This window comes from Typha angustifolia, chromosome 7, assembly GCF_048772165.1.
Source record: "Typha angustifolia cultivar Huaian chromosome 7, ASM4877216v1, whole genome shotgun sequence".
Taxonomy (NCBI): Eukaryota; Viridiplantae; Streptophyta; class Magnoliopsida; order Poales; family Typhaceae; genus Typha; species Typha angustifolia.
Window position 1 is genome coordinate 14301881 of NC_133245.1, and position 17939 is coordinate 14319819.

Consider the following 17939-nt stretch of genomic DNA (forward strand, 5'->3'; position numbering starts at 1 on the left):
GAAGCTAAGTATTCAGAAACGATGCACATATCACGTGTCATGAGAAGCGTGCCACGCCGGTGTTGTCGGTGTCGACACTTACAAATTTATATGTCAAAATCTGAGGTCAACAATGGAGGAACTTTAGCGAAATCTTGAATCGAAGTATCTTGCAAGGAAGATAGTTATTAGTCTCTTGTCAATTTTATGCCAGCTCAATCTATTCTAATTTGTTGACTTAAGACACTGCTTTTACACTTCGCTTTCTGTTCTTATATTGACCTAGGCTATTGAAATCCAAATTCGTCAACGGAATCCAGCTTAAGTGAGTAGGGAGGATTCCGGGTATTAATAATGTAAGTTAACCCCCGTCCAGAATTAGTGTAGCAACTATAAAGTATATTAATATAACATTCTTCCTCATTTTATTTTATATAGTTTTTTTAAAATTATTTATTAATAATCTAATAATATTATTTTATTATTTGAGACGATGATATATAATTACTAATCATATAAGTTAATTGTGCTCTCCAAAAGTAGTCCCGTATATTCACACAGTGCAGGATATTTCCTTACATATCCCAGTGCCGGATTATAACCTCACAAAAATTTTAAAATATTATATTTCATCGGCTCATGGATATTTTCATTATTTAGTTTAAAACATCATCAATTTTTAATACTTTCATATTAATTTTACGTCACATCAATATAATTATTACATTAATTTTCTTTTAGTATTAAAAATTAGGATGGTTATATCTATTATACTCATATTCCACGAGTGAACACAGCATTGGACACTATGTGCTCAATTCGGAACGCATTCATACGTGGGATTTTAGAAGGCACATCATTCTATCCCCATGGTTACGCATCCATAAGGTTCCTGGTCCAAGTGAGAATATAAACAGGCAAGCAGTGGGCTACTGGTAGAATAAAACTTGATTTTATGCCATCATGTTGGACCCTTATCTGAAGAAGCTAGTTAGCCTACATTTGAAGACGTCATGTACAGTAGTCATAGCCTCTGAATTCAACTTTATATACCTATCAGTGAGTGAATCTAGATACAGAAGAATCAAGGGAGGACAAGAATTCTGTGGTATTATTGAATTATTTCAAAGTCGATAGTTGTGGGCAAGATAGATATAGCTACAAGCGCCGCTTGCTCTTCATTGCTTTCACACGGAGAAGGGGGTGGTAAAGTAAAATAGATCGTCGGAAGGAGTGGAGTTAGAAAGTAGCAGCATTTATTTGCGGTTCATCCGAATCTCAGAGAATCTGGAACCTTTTTTCCTGCATGAGAGCGTGAGAAAAGTTAAAGCTGCCACCCAGTTGGGTATTTCTTTTCTTTATCTTTTCCCCACTCATTAGGATACTCCTCTCCGTAGGGTTAGCTTATCAGAGAGTTCTTATCTGGTGAACTTATCGCCCCACTCGGCAAATTTAAGGGAAGTTTATATTTCAACCTTATTTCTTTCTTGTGATAATAACTGATGAAGCCTGTGGATTATCTATAATAATATGATCAACCGCCTAATTTCCGGATCTATTCCATGTGAACGCTGCCCCCGTGATTCTCACAGCGTGGAAGTATTAATTATAGGAATATTTAATTCAAATGCTACTGATGGAAAAAGTACAGTCACACATAAACCACAGTTGGATAATGATTTCTGGAATCAGGGACCTAAATGAAATTATTATTATTTTTTAAAATAACAGGCGTAAATATTTTATAGATATTTGTTCAAGATTAATCATAATAATAATGATAAGTATGGTGGGTTGGTTATTAAGGAATCTTCAAGCGGATAAACACGTATAATTTAAAATTTAAAATTAAAGAAAAAAGAGATAAGATAAACACGTATAACGAAATAAAAGAAACGCACTTTCCCCAGCAACAGTGAGTAACCATTGACCGTGCGATCTCCATCCGACGATCGGCATTCCTCCGTCTCACCCATATGAAAATAAAGGACCCCATCACAGCAACGAGTAGGATAAATACGCATACAGATCCCTACTTCGCAAGGGCCGAGACCCAAAAGCAAATACGATGAGATCCCAAGACGAGAACGGCCGCGCGAATCACGAGGCGGGCATGGCCGGCGGCGAGGAGATGGAGATGGTGGAGGTTTCGAGCGAGATGCGGCGGCGGCACCAACGGCCGAGGAAGGAGGAGGCGGAGGAAACGGAGGAGGCGATGTCGGTGGAGCAGGTGTTCGAGGGGAAACGCGTGCCGGGGTGGCGGGAGCAGCTGACGTTCCGGGCCTTCGCGGTGAGCTTCGTGCTGGCGGTGATGTTCAGCATCATCGTGATGAAGCTTAACCTCACTACCGGTATCATCCCCTCCCTCAACGTCTCCGCCGGTCTGCTCGGCTACTTCTTCGTCAAGATGTGGACGTCGGTGCTGGACAAGGCCGGTCTGCTTAAGCAACCCTTCACCCGCCAGGAGAACACCGTCATCCAGACCTGCGTCGTCGCCGCCTATGGCATCGCCTTCAGCGGTAAGCTCACCGGCGTTACCTTTTCCTTTCTCCCTTTAATCTAATCTAGGTTACTCGATTACATTAGATGCATTGAATGGGATTTGGTCGCTGAGATGCGACTTTATCGATGCGATCCGATAGAGTTTGGTACATGGTGGGGAATGGGATGATATCTGACCGTCTGTTTTTTTTTGGATTAATCCATCTATCAAAACATTGAGGTGCTATTGTTAACTATAGTGGGCGCTATGAACAAGTTTAATTTAATAAAGAGTGGGTTTTTTCTATACTTTTTTTTTAAGCGGTATGGAATCGTTTGTCTTCGTGTGAGTATTTTTACACACAAAGATCCTGACCAAACTATAGTAATAAATGCAATAATTATCTATATATAATTTTACAAGGACCATATTTGCTAATTTAGCAACCAAGGGCCGGCCGGCCTTCACTATTTTACCTTTTATTAAGTGTCTCACTCGCATGCTGCAAGGAGGGGTCGAACTCAGATATCTTACTCTACATAAAGTTCTTTTTTAAAAAAAAACTTTTGGTATTCCTTTTTGGACATCATAGGAACTAGGAAGGATCTTGATTCTTTGATTTGATTCCTCTCAGTAGTTGAATATGGAGAGGGAAATCAATGATCTATAGACTGGGTAAAGAAAAAGTAAGATGATGACAATTGAGGTCCAAGGTGGTGGGCACTGGATGAGCATCAATGTAGTTGATACAAGCACGTTTTGCTTGGGCCCACATTAAGCTGCAAAATGTTTGAATGGACTTCTGACCTTGGCTTTATTCTTTCGTACACATGCGCTAGATAAAGACACAGCAAGGAAAGTGATGCCCATTTTTGATTTATTGTCACTTTGTGGAGTCAAATATCTCGCTAGTATTGAGTGTTAGGAACTCCTTGCAACACCGTATTACGCCACTTCCAATTCCTTGAATTTGTGAGCGGATTGGATTAAACTCAATTTTGGAGCATCTTAACCATTAAGTATTTAGGAATGTTGAGGCCCATCTTCAACCTATTATATAACAACTGGCCTTCTTCAACTGGCATGTTATGAAGAAGAAAGTATTGTAAAGTAGAAAAATTATACATATTTCGTGCCTCATCATTCACTGATGCTTTCTGAGCATTAAAGTGTGGGATTGATTTATAGGTCCAAATTGTGGGGTCAGATCATAATTTAAAACTAACTTAGGCTGTAAATACTACTTTCTTTGAGAAGTATGGCCTTCCATACTTCATACATTAAAATTCTGTGATAATTTATCTTACTTCCATTACTTGTCAGACAACTGTAAACACTGAAAACTGGTAATTGATCAAGCTCCTTCTATCATAATTGCCATTTGACTTGGGCTTCAGCTTGTTTATGGTGATATTTAACCTGTACTTCTCTGCTAGACAGTGCTAGTAGGAACCTTTAATGCAACTTCATGCATGAAACCCTGGTCCAGCTCATAGTTTTTGTAGTATGTTATTCTACATAAGCTTGTTTTCATTTTCTTAGTGCTTTCTCTCATTTATAATAAAATTAATAGAGTGCAGGACACATGATATGTATTCCCTAAATAGACAACAAATTGAAGAATTTGATTCATATATGTTCTTCTTACACTCATGGACAATTTCCAGTGCTAATTGTTATGCAGTGATGGATTGGGTTTAATTATTTGCCTTTGACATGCCATCTCCATCAAGGTTTGCAAATTGTTTCGGTTAACTAATGAGTAATAAACAAGTAATGTGTCAACAACAAATTGTTATGGAACCCTTAGGTCTCCTGATTTTTTGGCTTCACTAAAAACCTACATGGCATCTAACTTGCCCTTGGGAAGTACTTAATTGCTTCCTTGCGATGTAATTGACATGTAAGCTTTAAAGACCCTTTCATAACTAGCTTGGTGTACTTGTATTCACATTTCTTTTGAGATGGAAATAGTTTTGTTCTGGTTGTTTCAAGACTTTCAACTTACTGAATTCAACAGGGGGCTTTGGTAGTTACCTTTTTGGTATGAGTGAAACAATTGCCCGACAAACAACGGAATTGAATGATGCTCAGAATGTGAAGAACCCAAAGTTAGGATGGATGATTGGATTTCTATTTGTCGTCAGTTTTCTTGGTCTCTTTGCTCTGGTACCCCTAAGGAAGGTAAATTCCAACTCAATTTACTGAACTCAGTACGGAAATTTGATTTAGCATGTCAAAGATAAACAACTATAGAACTTTGTTTCAGATCATGATCATTGACTACAAGCTCATCTATCCCAGTGGCACTGCGACTGCTCACCTTATCAATGGCTTCCACACACCCCAGGGTGCCAAGCTAGCAAAGTACAATTATAATAGTGCAATTATACTTTGTTTCACTAGTCAAATGTGATTAGGAGTGTTATTCACTAATCATTCTATTTTCAGGAAGCAAGTGAAAACATTGGGCAAGTTCTTTGTGTTTAGCTTCCTGTGGGGGTTCTTCCAGTGGTTCTACACAGCTGGAGATAACTGTGGCTTTGTATCCTTCCCTACATTGGGTTTAAAAGCTTATGAGAACAGGTGATAAGCATAGCCTTCACATCTCTCCTTACAAATTCACGTCTATTTTATTTTCGTTTTAATCGTCTTGTGCTCAGCTTGAAGAGTGCAGTTATATAAATATTGAGTTTGGATCATTATTTTTGTAGGTTTTATTTTGATTTTTCTCCTACTTATGTTGGAGTTGGAATGATCTGCCCATACATTGTGAATATATCTGTTCTCCTAGGAGGCATTCTCTCATGGGGGGTAATGTGGCCTCTCATTAATAATCAAAAGGGTAAGTGGTATCCAGCAGATCTTCCATCCGGTAGTCTTCATGGCTTGCAAGGTTACAGGGTAGGCATCTACTTCCCAATCAGGTGCACCAATTTTCAGACTGCTAGTTAGAACTAGACTGAATTATCCAAAATCTCTTTAATCGTACAGGTCTTCATATCCATAGCTATGATTCTTGGTGATGGACTCTACAACTTCCTCAAGGTGCTGCTCCGCACTATTTCCTCCTTTGTCTCAGTGGTGCAGAAAAGAGGTGCCACAAGCACGCTTCCTGTCTTAGATGATGGCAGTCCTATTACAACCAGCCCCGCCGTCTCCTTTGACGAAGAACGGCGTACTGAACTCTTCCTCAAGGATCAAATACCAAAGCAGGTTGCGCTTGGGGGCTATGTTGTCATTGCTGCTATCTCAATCATCACACTACCACACATCTTTTCGCAGCTAAAATGGTACTACATTTTGGTAGCCTATATCATTGCACCAGTATTGGCCTTCTGCAATGCCTACGGAAGCGGCCTTACTGACTGGTCTCTTGCCTCCACCTATGGGAAGCTCGCAATTTTCACCATTGGGGCCTGGGCAGGTGCAGATCATGGCGGCGTGCTTGTGGGCCTCGCAGCATGCGGTGTCATGATGAGCATTGTGTCTACTGCTTCCGATCTCATGCAAGATTTCAAGACTGGATACATGACCTTAGCCTCTCCAAGGTCTATGTTTGTTAGCCAAGTGATAGGTACTTCAATGGGTTGTGTTATAGCTCCCTGTGTCTTTTGGCTTTTCTACAAGGCTTTCAAGGACATCGGTATCAGTGGCAGTGAATACCCTGCACCATATGCCATTGTTTATCGTAACATGGCTATCCTTGGTGTCGATGGTGTCTCATCCCTTCCAAAGAACTGCCTCACACTCTGCTACATATTTTTTGCTGCTGCAATTCTCATTAACTTGTTAAGAGATCTGGCACCAAAAAAGATAGCGAAATTTATACCTCTCCCAATGGCAATGGCAATACCCTTTTACATAGGATCATACTTTGCCATTGACATGTGCTTAGGGAGCTTGATTTTGTTTGTGTGGGAGTTGATCAACAAGGCAAAGGCAGATGCATTTGGACCTGCAGTGGCTTCTGGTTTGATATGTGGTGATGGAATATGGACCCTGCCTCAATCTGTGCTTGCTCTTGCTAAGGTGAAGCCTCCCATATGCATGAAGTTCTTGTCGAGAAATATGAACGACAAAGTGGACACTTTCATTACCTCCTTGTCTTAAGGAGGAACCATTAGTAAAACATTGATTGAGTATAATAGGATATTCTGTAATTAGTGTCTGCTAAAATTGTATCTATTTGCTCTATGTTTAATAGAATGGACGAACTGTAAACATATGGGGTAATTAAGGTCGGTGCAAACTAGCAGCTATTCTCTATAATGTCGAACTTGTGAAATGAGTGGCCAGAATTCGAAATGTGAAAGATATCTTCACAAGCATTTGCAAGCTTTATTGAAAAATAGCATGAAATGATGCTTACAATTATATAATCATTTCGACATTCATAGATCTAACAGTTGGTTGTCACCATGTCAAAAGTGAATGCTGCTCTGATAAAGTGGACAAAGCTGCATTTTTCAATTACCTGAACAGAATATATATATATTATTATTATTATTATTTTCTGCTCAATGAAAAGTGTCCAACATGATCATTGATCGTCTTGTGCAGTTAATTAGCTGGTTTGTGGATAAATAAATGGCATAATCAAACAAATATTGCAGACTTACAATAGCAATTGGCATGGTAAGCACTGCAGCTTCATGTCCTTGTTTTCTCAAGCATTATTTGCCCTAACTAAATTATTTGCCTTATTAGTTGCACAGTCTTCCTTTATTATAAATAATCTAACAGGAATCAGCAATTCCCCTCTCAACTATATATAATGCGAATTTCTGCCACATTACAATAGCAGACATCTTCATCATGATGAACCATTATTCACTGAATCCCTTATTCAGGTATATAAAACATATTGTTCTATTCATACATTTTGACTTTATTATGCTATTTTTTTTTATCTCATCCAAATTCTGATGTAGATTGTGCAAAGAGCGTCTGACTATCTATTTCTACATAAGCACCTACCCTTAAATTGAACCCTGTAATTAGTAATCTTCTTTTGAGTAGTGACATTCTTCTGCCCATGTTTGCTGCAACAACCTGATACTTTCTGGGGAATTTCTCTCACATCCCTCTTGCCTTTGCATCAGGAGGCTTTTCTGAGATTGTAGGCTGATGATGATATAACTAAGCATGCTCTTTTACATTGCCTTCTTCAACTCAAGAAGCCTTGACCACCTTTGGTCATAGTCCCTCTTTCCATCATTATCTGCAAGCATTTGCAACATACAGGTGAGATGGCTTTAATAGATCTTCATAAGTGATGAATGCTATGCATACATTGCCATATGACTGCAGACTTCTCACATGACTCTGAGCAAGTGTCCTGCACCATGAACACCACCACCATTTTAGTAACTGGAATGCTAAAGATATTCCAGGGGAGGTTAAATTATGTGACCTTTGCTGATGTTGACAGACGTATCGTATCTTGGATTAAAGAGTCGAGATCGGCTTCTGACCCGGGCTTTACGTAGATGACCTGCTAAGTTAAATTCTGCATGTTAGAATTTCTTGTGTGCTTAGAGAGAAAAAAAGAGAGAAAATAGGTTCAGGAGACTTAATGAAGGATCATTTCCGCCAATTTCAGGCAAATTAAGATCACTATTCCTGCTTGAAGGTAGAACCCAGACATCGAATGTAGTATCGATCTGTAAATTAATTCAATATCACAATCATATCTTCTGATAATTCAATAATTTTATCCATTTGTAGATAGAATAATCTCCACATTATTTCACTTATTAAGTATAACATTATTTTTTTTCTCACTTAACATCCAAATTATGGGTTTCAGATGTAATATAATATACCTCTCTGCAGTAGGATGAGAAGCAGCAGCTGCATTTTCTATTGAAGGATGTGATGACTCGCCCATCTATTGAGAATCCAAACCCAGCATGCTGAAATTAAGAAGATTAAGCTCAGTGGTAGTTTGGTTTTAAATACAATACACTTCATCAATCTCCTCAATTTTCGTAGTTTTGTTCTCAAAATTCGTAGAACTGTCATTTAGATTCAGATTAATCTGAATCTATTGGTGGTGAGATAAACCATGATTTCTTCCTCTCCCCTTCTATTTTAATGGTTCGGTCACAAATATATTGAAACAAAAACTTTTGTTTTACGCTTGAATTAGCTTCATAATGTTGCAAAGTGCAGCATCCTAAACAGACATAATTGAAGTTGAAACAGAATGAATGGCAATTCATGCACAAGAAGTAGAAGAAAATTAAAGCATAATAGACACTAAAATAGCCACTACCTATTCCAAGACATATTAGGCCTTCCATTCTTTGGATGTCTAGAGATAATCAATTTATTGCGCATTACTAGAGAAATTACCTTCTGGATGGAGAGGGTAACAGAGACCTCTGCGTCCTTGTCACCATCCTCGGCCAAGTCTTCGAGCTGAAGCTCTCTAAGTGTGAACACAAAGTCACAACTCCATTGACCCTGCCATCTCGCACCCGCAGTCGAGATTGAGATCAAGCGGCGTGGCGCTTTCGCTACCTTTCTCGGATTCTTCTTTGGACTCTGTTACAGGAAAGTAATGGTTTCAGTATATATAATCTATTTGCATGTCTTTCTACTTCATCTTCATGTGAAGGTTGCAGTCACCTGAGAGGCTTCAACTCTATCTGATGGTGTAGAGGAGGAATTAGAAGAAGAAAAGGAAGAAGAAGAAGAAGAAAAGGAGGAAGAAGAAGCTCGCGAGTCGGAGCATGAGAACGTAGAAAGTTTATGGCTTCTGGTGTTAGGAAGGTGGGTGGCGATAGGATTGAAGAGCCTTGAGATGGAATTGAAGGATTTTGCCATCTGCAATTTGAGCAGAGAGATTTGTTCTTTTGCTTTGGTTCTTCTGCGGGTATTTCACAATGGGGTTGCAGGCCTTATCTCTTGGTGTAACACTTTCATGTGGTCCATGTTATCTCTCCTTTGAGTAAATATCCATGTGGAAATGGAGAGTTACTTACGTGCTCTAACAGTGTCCGTATAAGAATTTTTTAAAATGAACCCAAAAAAATTAATTAGCGATAACAATGGCTGTGCAGTGTAGTGCCACAAGATTGAGGGAGAGGAGAATGAGCTCACCGCCGCGAGCCGACTTGAGCTCAGCTTGCTCATGCTCCTCACCGCTTATCGTATCGAGTGCCCTAACCCAAGGAGAAAGAAAGAGAGAGTGAGAAATGGGATCGAAGCTGAGCGCTAGGAAGGATGCCATATGACACCCCTCAAATTGCTGAGGAAAAAAAATGGTTGTCTTAAACCTGATCATTATTTGTGAAGCATAAAACCTGGACCTGCCGGGAGGGTAATTATATTTGGATACACAGCGACATGATCATCTCTGTAAAGGCAAAGATTCAACTCACTAATAAAGTTCCAAGCTACAATATAACCCTCAGGAGTGAGTGATCTCATGCATATATTTCCCAAACACCTACGAGATTTTAACTAAGTATGAGGAGAGGATTCAGTTTAGCTTTCCTAATTAGCATAACCATATTCACAAAGAAGTGTCCCATTATATAGGATATATTAAACCAATATACTCATGAGTTCACCTCATAGAAGCGCCATTCTTTCAATTACATAGTAGCCTCAACTGTACATCCCAATAACAGCAATATTCTCATCATAAGGCACAAATTGTTCACTAGTCTCCTTCCACTATATTTTCAAACCTACAAAATTTACATTCAAACAGTAGCAGCGGTATCAACGTACTTGCACCATGAGAGTCTCAGGCACAGTCCATGTAAAAGCTAAAAGGTAAACTTTCTGGTGCCTCGTTTTTTCCCTTAATGTCAACATACATTCACGGGAAGGTAACACTGTCATAGTTTTTACTTGTAAAAGGACAGCAAAGACAATGTACAAAGGATATGATGCTGGTTAACATAATACACTAGTGTAGTCCCAGACTCAAAGCATTCCACAACAGTTAGTCAACCAGCCATCAGCCATTGCATGCAGACTTGTAATGGTACTCGTCAATTGTAGAATAAATATTGCCAACATCAACATGGTATTCAATTGCATCCCTGTAAAAGATTTCAGAAATATGTTCACAAGGTTAACCTCATCTATGTGTAAGGGAGAAATAGAGGAGGAGAGAGGGAGTGAAAGGAGGGAGAGACTTAATCTTATCTACTGGTAATCCAAGTCGTCTGATAACTTCATCAACATGCAACCCATGCTCACGAGTGCTGCAGAAGAATGAGATAATATCAACATATTTAGACCAACAGCTTTCTGACTATCAAAACATGCATTAAGCTAGCAGAACAATGGCTGAGTACACAATGCAGGCATCAAATTAAACTAATTCAAGAAAGACTGCAGTTACACATTCGAATGACAAGAATGGGTTCAAGGTCAGGAATAGCAAGATAAGTAGGACATCCACGTGCAAATTATGGAACAAGTTAACTTCAGGCTTCCATGCACAGAGCTGCCTCAGCAGGAGCTTTGTACACTGTGACACCTCCTAATAGATCGCCACGGTTCTTTACACTAATATTTGAAGTGCATAGAGTTTCATCACTAAATTAAATTCATAATAGGGAAATCAAATTTTTTTTAAGGCATGTCAGTTGGCTGATAAAGAGTTTAGAAGGTACTCTTCTATAATAGCAGACTACGGGGCAAAAGACAGCTCATTGCTGACTATGGACAGTACAAACATCACAACGAACGCACAACAGTAATAATAGGAGCAAAAGCTAATAGAAAGCAAAGAATCTATGGAGAATAATAGAAAGCAGAATTATGTCTTTGTTGCTTCAGATAATAATATGGTCAGGGCTTCTCAGAGTTTCCCTGGGTGTTCAGTTTTAACATACATAAGAAATTAAACTTACAGGCTTGCTGGTTCCTGGAAAATATTCAAAACCAAATCGCGGATATCATTTGCAGGTCGAGCCCCCATTGCCGAATGTGTTGGAAGCTAGAATAACAAGAAAAGAGGAATAAATCATACATGAAAAGGAAATGGCACTTTTGGTGTATCCCACTAGAATGATGAAATTAAATGAAAACAATAACAAATCAAAAAGAGCATACTTGATTAGAAATTTGTGTCTGGTATCCCTTTATCGGAGTTGCTGCTGTAGTTGCATTGCCCTGGAACTGAAGAGGGCCACCTCCATGTAACTGAACCATTCAAATTGAAGGCAAAAGAACACCCCAGGAATTATCATTATCATATTTAAGAAGCTCTCAAGACACATAAAAAGAAAGGGAGAGAAATCAGAGGATAACCCTACTAAAGTGTTAGTACCTTCGGTCTAGTATTCTCCAAATGCACATAAAGGCATTCAAGAAAGTGATGTGTGATGTCATTGAAGTCAACCACAGGTCTGTCAAACAAAAGTACAACAATAAGATACTAGAATGTTTCAATAGCAGAGTAATAAAGAATATGAAGAAACAAACATAAATCTTGATATTGAAGACATGTATGAAACAATAAGATAATGGCATCTAAAGCTAACAATCAACTGGAATTGAACAAGCAATTGAACAAGCATGATTGCAGGTCTATCAGTTTGTCCAACAAAAAACTTACATTATACATATATAATAAAAAATTCCTGTAGACCTAAAACAGAGAATATCGAGAACTGATAGGAAGAAAAGTGATGTACAACAACCTAACTAATTAAGACTAAGTGAATGCAAAAACTAGTATGAGAATAAATAAAGCAAAGAATTTAATGATCTGGAAAAAAGTGCCATACGTAGTACAATTCTTAAACTCCAAACTGAACAAGGAAACATGTCTCTCAGAGCACAAAGATGCATAAATCAGCATATGAAAGCCTAACTATTATAACCTAAAGAACATAACTTGGAAGAAGAACATATCCAATTTCCCTTTTTCATATCAATCCTCATTTGAAATACTTACCGAACACAAAAGGCAACCACATGACGTTTGCCTTGGAACCCCTTCAAGTTTCCGTAGACCTTAACATACATCCCATTCCTTAAAACAAGAACAAATTATAAAAACTCATTAAATTCAACACCTAATTAGTGGTAACAGCCATCAATTTTGCAAGTCTTACTGAATCTTAGCCATTTCGTTCGTATCCGATGTCTCATTCACCCTAAGAACAAAGAACGAAACGAATCAACAGAAGAAAAACAAAAGGACACTAAGTTCGGGTTGGGAACAGGTAAAGACCCGACCATCGGTTAACATCGATCCTTCCCGTGCAATCATCTAGGGTAAATGAGACATCAGTGACCCTCTCGATCCTGTTCACGACGCGACCCAATAACTCCACCTGGAAGCCAACCAAGAACCATCATAAGATGACCCGGAGAAGAACGATGTTTATGAGGATCTCAAACATCGAGGAGAACTCTTACGGTGGAGATCTCGACCCCATCGACGACGAAGTTGGACTTGTCGTCGTTGGAGTGGTAAGCTTCGTTTATCTGCTTCACGATGAGGGGGAGCACGGTCTGGGTAGCGCGGCTCTGGAGCCGTAGAGAGAGGAAGCATGAGATGAAAAAGTAAAAGGAAGAATTGTTACAAAGCGATGAGAGGAGTACCTTGGAGAAGGAGGATTCGGGTGTTTGGGTGGCCTGCGAGGGCATGAAGCCGCCACCAGAGAAGAGGGCGGCGCCACCGCCGCCATCGAACTGGTTTGAGTACATGGTTTAGTGGGTGGGGGAGTCGCTTAGGCACGAAACCCTAACCCTAGGGAGTAAAGGGGCGCGAGATGAGGAAGGAGAAGCAACGAAGGGGCGGGAAATGGGCCTGGTTTCTTCCTGTGCAAATGATTCAATAATAGTTATTAATTTTTCTATCCTAATCGAATGATTTAGATTAAATAATATTAAATAAAATTAATCGGAAGGTCATAATAACCGGTCACTTTTCTAAATTATAGGAATAAATTAGCTATATTTTATTCCTCACTCTTAGTTATCTATTCTTTTTATAAAAATAAAAAATAATAATAAATTAGTAGAAGTCGACACTTCTAGTTTTAAAGAAACAGTTATAAGGATAAGTAATAAAAAAATACTTAAATTCTATTTTTTTATCGCTTAATTTAATTATATATGTAAAATATCTTATATACTCTTTAATTTATTAATAAATAAAATCTATTTTTATAACTAATTAGTTAGTATCGAATCATTGCCCTTCCTTAAGCCGGTAAATAAAATAAATAAATAAAAACAATAAAAAGAAGAAGACGGAGTTATTCTAGCCTACTTTGTTAACTAATTAGTAGTAAAATTCTCCTATATATAAAGGTATGCTTAATGATTACTTTGAATGAAGTATTGTATATCTTTAATGAACCAACTTGTTTGGAGTCAAATTCGATGATCAAGTGGTGGAAGCGAAGGCTTTCGACTTGCTCAGGAGTCTCCTAAGGCCTAAGCTTCGGCAGTCATTGCACTTTCACAATCAACAGTAATATCATCTATCAAAAGAATGTTAGCATCTCAAAAAATCTAGCCTCCTCCATCCTTACTGATTGTTAGGTCAAAAGAGTCGTTGATCTTTACCCGAGGATGCGAGAGGGGGACCACCTGATTAAAGGTGGAGGAGTTGCTCTCCTCAAGAGTTAAAGTTCATATTAGAGTTTAAATAGTCCATTGTTATGGTAATAATAGTTCGCTAGCAATCATAAGTGGAGAATTGATGCGCCTTGAAATTGATAAATTTTTAGACTTCCACAGTTGCCATAAATAGTTTGCAATAAGTGCCAAATCGATTATTTGTTTTTCTTTTAGTAAATTCCCTCCTCATTTAACCAATCTCCCTTCAACCGGTTACCATTTGAAGATAGATGGATACCGAGAGTAGTCATGTTAAGGTCTCAAATCTGCTTCACATTGGTACACTCTAAAAAGATATAAAGGGTGTCAATAGGCATACCTTGCGTAAGAAGTCTTGCCTCTGTAGGCAAATGGTTCAAATAAGCGTTCATAAGAAGATTTTAATTCTCGAGGCTATCGACAGTTCCAAATACTCTCTAATTTGGGATTAGCTTTCATGTTAAGCCTAGATTGCTCCACCAGTAGGGTATAATCATTCTTAACTAAAGCTATACCTTTTGACTTTGCCCCCCACACCAACAAAGCTTAGTAAGGCAAATCTACTCTATCGTGATCTGGCCAAACTAGTGTAAGAGTCTTTTAGTATGCCACTAACCCCTATAAACTAATCTAGCTACTTTCTTTTGTCCAAAGTTTACATTCATGTTAAGATAAGTTATTTTGAAAGAAAGTGGCATAGAGAATAATAAGGATCATTCGTAATGGAGGTGGTATTGCCATCACTAATGCTCTTGATATAATCACCCCTCAAGCTAGGGATCATAGAAATAATACGCTTATATATGCTAGATAAGCCACGACTTCTTAAATTCTTGCCCTAAAGGCTGAATTTTTCATACTTGTTGTTCATTAACTATACTCGAAGAAGATTTTTATCATTAAGAAGCCTAGAAATTTTTGGATTCATGAAGGTTTGCTGATGTTCAGGCCTCCACGATCTTCAAGCAAATTGACATCATTCCGGTTAACAAGATGACTATCTTTGAAAGGCCTTAGATTTTTTATGAATATCCTCCACCAATTTGAGGGGGACCACAGAATTACTAAACTTATAGCTAGGAATATCATTAATAGTAGAACTAATAAGGGTCATCTTTCCAACTTGGGATAGAGAATATTTTCTCCATCTAACAAGCTTGGCATTAACCATATTAAATAATGCTATTGCCGTCCCTAATGCTGGGCTTAGAAGGCAAAATATGCATTTCCAATGTAATTAAATGACAAACTACCATGAAAGATGTTCAAAACATTTTAATATCTCTATCGATAAAACAAATTTATTTTTAATTAGAAATAACCCCAAAGCAATCTAAGATATTCTTACTAATATTATAACTATTAACATAAATCTTAATACTAATTAATGATAAGATTATCAGCATATATTAAATGACACACATTAGTAGTAGGGATCAAGTAAAATTTGACCAAGCTACGGTCGAGCATTTTCTTATTGAGCATTAATAAAATTTGAGACACTAAAATAAACAAATAAGGTATGATGGCTGCTTTCGAGGTCACGGGCTATGTATTATTAATCTAAGTATTGAGCCTCTGGCTTTTCTTTAATATACTTTAATTAAAATAAAAGGATTTGTTAGGTTCACTTTCTTAACATTTAAAATCCAGCTCACAGTCCTCGTCTTATTCTATCCATTCGAATGGACTAGGTCATGCCCACATTTTAGTTTCTCTCCTTTTAATCCCCTTCCATGGGCTTCATTAGCATGCACACAGCGAGACAAAGAAGGGCAATGGAGATGAAGCCACCTTCTTCTCAGACAATGTCAAGCGGAGAAGACTCCGAATCTAAGAGCTTTATGTTTGAATGGTAACTTGTATCCATTCCTGTTCACTTTTATGCTGTTCGTTTTGCTCTTTGTTCATCATTTTTTCCCTAAGTTTATCTCGCACTCTGCAGCTGTTGTTGTTGCCTCAAGTGCTGCCAGTGCATCCTGGAGATTCTTGGGCAATGCTCCTCCTGATCTTAACGATCGAGCCTGGTGACAACTTAACTTCCGGATCGAGTTCCAATAAATCACCACAATCTGTATCACGTATAGCTAGCTCTCTTTATGTTCTTCCAGAATCACTTCGGAGCACTTTTGGGACTTTCATTTTTTTCTCTTTGAAAAAATAAAACAGAATATGTATTAAGAGATACATGTTTGGAAAATAAATGGATCGTTCAGTTAATTCTGCTTTATAACACTACATTAGTTGAATATATGATGTATTTAGTAATACTGTAGTATGATCAAAATAATATTTTATGTCTAGATACCATTGGAATGAGCAATATGCACTAGTTGAGGATGGCATTTATTGAAAATAAAAGTGTTGTAGACGAAGTTGACAACTAGTATTCGAACTGAGTCAGAATATTTTAAGATATATAGAATTCAATCGATGTGCACATCTGCATTTAAACACATGGATGAACTTAGACTTTTCTGTTTAACAAGTGGACAATATGTTTAGGTTTTTATACCTTATTTGGAGGAGATAAGCAACCAAAAAACATAAAATTTGGAGCCTTTTTTTTTTAATCATCTTGGAGAGTCTTTTCAAAAATCTTATCGGCTTTCGGACGAAGGTGCTTCAACCATTAATTTACATGTCCTTAATTACCTAAATCTTGTGGGACATCGCCTCGAAGGTTACAGAAGCAATCTAAGTAAATCTCGAAGATTACTGAGATTGACGAATAAGACTAATGACTAATTTGAGCAGGCTTGTAACAGGCCTTCTCAAGGTAATGAGCTGTGTAGGCCCAATACTAAGTTCAAAGCGAATTAGGCCACTATAATTCAGGGAATGACTTGAGTATTTGAAAAAGAGTAATGACCAAGTACACAGTTGCAGGAAAATCATTGGGTTTTAGTGAATTTGAACAACTTGGGCACATCTAAGATCGGTTGCAGGTCTGAATCTATGTTCTATATCCATACCAACAATTGTAATAGCACTTACAATAGAATAGAATGTATTAGGGCTTAGAGTAACCAATGCACATTACAAATGAATTCTATTGGACTCATGAGACAGAGTCAACCCACTCTAACGTCTCCTCCAGAAACAATACTATGCAATAAGCTTTGTTTTCTTTCACTTTTTTAAGCACTCTAATGATTCAATCAGTACATATATATTATTTGTTTTCTTAAGAAAGAACCTTTGTTTCCTTTATTTTTATTCTAATAATTAGTTCAAATTCTTCTTCTTCTTTTTGACGTATTAAACTTCAGTTCCACTGCACGCGTTGGTTGTCGTGATTAAGCAAACTAGATTAGATCCACACTTAACTAGTTCCCTCTACAGTCTCTTTATGCCATTGCACTGCTGTCTAGCACAATCTAAGGTCACCTTTTATGCTTTTAAAAGATGTGATCATATTGTAGTTTGTTTAGTTGCTGTGCTATAATACAAGTAGAAGCAAACAATAGCTTTAACAAAAACAAGTTTGCAAACAGTATCTACCACTAATCTATGCTCCATAGACCTTAATTAAAAGGAATTAAACCATCATCGAAGCTAAGCACAGTGATAAACAGAAAGAGGCCAACCATTAGTTGGTACTTGTAGTACCTCGAGAGAACATTCTTAAACTACAAGCACAAGTTGCCTAATAGATAGAAATGATTACCATCTTAATATAATTGGCACCAAAGTTGGTGATCAAGAACCTATCATATTAAAGCCTTGCGGCTAGGATTAATAACTAGGTTTATTCTGGATAAATATGTGAGCTTCCAAAGTGGAAGCCAGCCCACCCATGGAATCCATCCCAATACTGATCGTACTTCAAACACCAGTTCCATATCCCTCTATATATATGTCAACAGCTTTTGCTCTCAAACAAGTT

The 17939-nt window shown here is 37.9% G+C and overlaps 3 protein-coding genes and 1 long non-coding RNA gene across 5 annotated transcripts; 2 read left to right on the forward strand and 2 right to left on the reverse strand.

Moving 5' to 3' along the window:
* The first annotated feature begins 1832 nt into the window (after positions 1-1832).
* LOC140763496 (probable metal-nicotianamine transporter YSL12) lies at positions 1833-6792 on the forward strand. The gene is made up of 6 exons (XM_073101711.1): positions 1833-2498; positions 4482-4645; positions 4731-4828; positions 4913-5047; positions 5176-5365; positions 5456-6792. Exons 1-6 carry the CDS (start codon positions 2048-2050, stop codon positions 6572-6574), a joined length of 2157 nt encoding a protein of 718 aa, XP_072957812.1. The 5' UTR covers positions 1833-2047; the 3' UTR covers positions 6575-6792.
* Positions 6793-7201: 409 nt separating this feature from the next.
* LOC140763499 (large ribosomal RNA subunit accumulation protein YCED homolog 2, chloroplastic) lies at positions 7202-9398 on the reverse strand. 2 transcript variants are annotated; one of them, XM_073101714.1, is made up of 7 exons: positions 9098-9398; positions 8822-9013; positions 8290-8379; positions 8041-8127; positions 7878-7958; positions 7784-7802; positions 7202-7685 (listed from the first exon to the last, which is right to left on the reverse strand). In XM_073101714.1, the coding sequence occupies exons 1-7, from the start codon at positions 9293-9295 to the stop codon at positions 7618-7620; spliced, it is 735 nt and encodes a 244-aa protein (XP_072957815.1). In that variant the 5' UTR covers positions 9296-9398; the 3' UTR covers positions 7202-7617. The 2 variants fall into 2 exon arrangements, with proteins under 2 accessions (XP_072957815.1, XP_072957814.1); XM_073101713.1 differs by having other exon boundaries at positions 7757-7802; positions 9098-9397.
* A 731-nt stretch (positions 9399-10129) lies between these two features.
* Positions 10130-13258, reverse strand: LOC140763498 (replication protein A 32 kDa subunit B-like). The gene is made up of 10 exons (XM_073101712.1): positions 13046-13258; positions 12860-12970; positions 12677-12774; positions 12553-12594; positions 12393-12470; positions 11763-11841; positions 11546-11635; positions 11344-11429; positions 10621-10689; positions 10130-10524 (listed from the first exon to the last, which is right to left on the reverse strand). Exons 1-10 carry the CDS (start codon positions 13148-13150, stop codon positions 10440-10442), a joined length of 843 nt encoding a protein of 280 aa, XP_072957813.1. The 5' UTR covers positions 13151-13258; the 3' UTR covers positions 10130-10439.
* A 2488-nt stretch (positions 13259-15746) lies between these two features.
* Positions 15747-16283, forward strand: LOC140763657 (uncharacterized). Its single transcript, XR_012104863.1, has 2 exons — positions 15747-15905; positions 15996-16283. It is a non-coding gene; the product is annotated as an uncharacterized lncRNA (long non-coding RNA).
* Positions 16284-17939: the final 1656 nt, after the last annotated feature.

What these genes read in the sequence shown, in the direction of transcription:
- LOC140763496 (XM_073101711.1), top strand. Translation starts at nt 2,048, where the DNA reads ATGAGATCCCAAGACGAGAACGGCCGCGCGAATCACGAGGCGGGCATG. An exon ending in CTATGGCATCGCCTTCAGCG is followed by an intron (nt 2,499 to 4,481) that starts GTAAGCTCACCG and finishes TGAATTCAACAG; the next exon opens with GGGGCTTTGGTAGTTACCTT. An exon ending in TTAAAAGCTTATGAGAACAG is followed by an intron (nt 5,048 to 5,175) that starts GTGATAAGCATA and finishes TTATTTTTGTAG; the next exon opens with GTTTTATTTTGATTTTTCTC.
- LOC140763498 (XM_073101712.1), bottom strand. Translation starts at nt 13,150, where the DNA reads ATGTACTCAAACCAGTTCGATGGCGGCGGTGGCGCCGCCCTCTTCTCT. An exon ending in AGGATCGATGTTAACCGATG is followed by an intron (nt 12,595 to 12,676) that starts GTCGGGTCTTTA and finishes CTTTGTTCTTAG; the next exon opens with GGTGAATGAGACATCGGATA. An exon ending in AACGAAATGGCTAAGATTCA is followed by an intron (nt 12,471 to 12,552) that starts GTAAGACTTGCA and finishes TCTTGTTTTAAG; the next exon opens with GAATGGGATGTATGTTAAGG.
- LOC140763499 (XM_073101713.1), bottom strand. Translation starts at nt 9,295, where the DNA reads ATGGCAAAATCCTTCAATTCCATCTCAAGGCTCTTCAATCCTATCGCC. An exon ending in TTACCCTCTCCATCCAGAAG is followed by an intron (nt 8,380 to 8,821) that starts GTAATTTCTCTA and finishes TCTTAATTTCAG; the next exon opens with CATGCTGGGTTTGGATTCTC. An exon ending in TCTCATCCTACTGCAGAGAG is followed by an intron (nt 8,128 to 8,289) that starts GTATATTATATT and finishes ATTAATTTACAG; the next exon opens with ATCGATACTACATTCGATGT.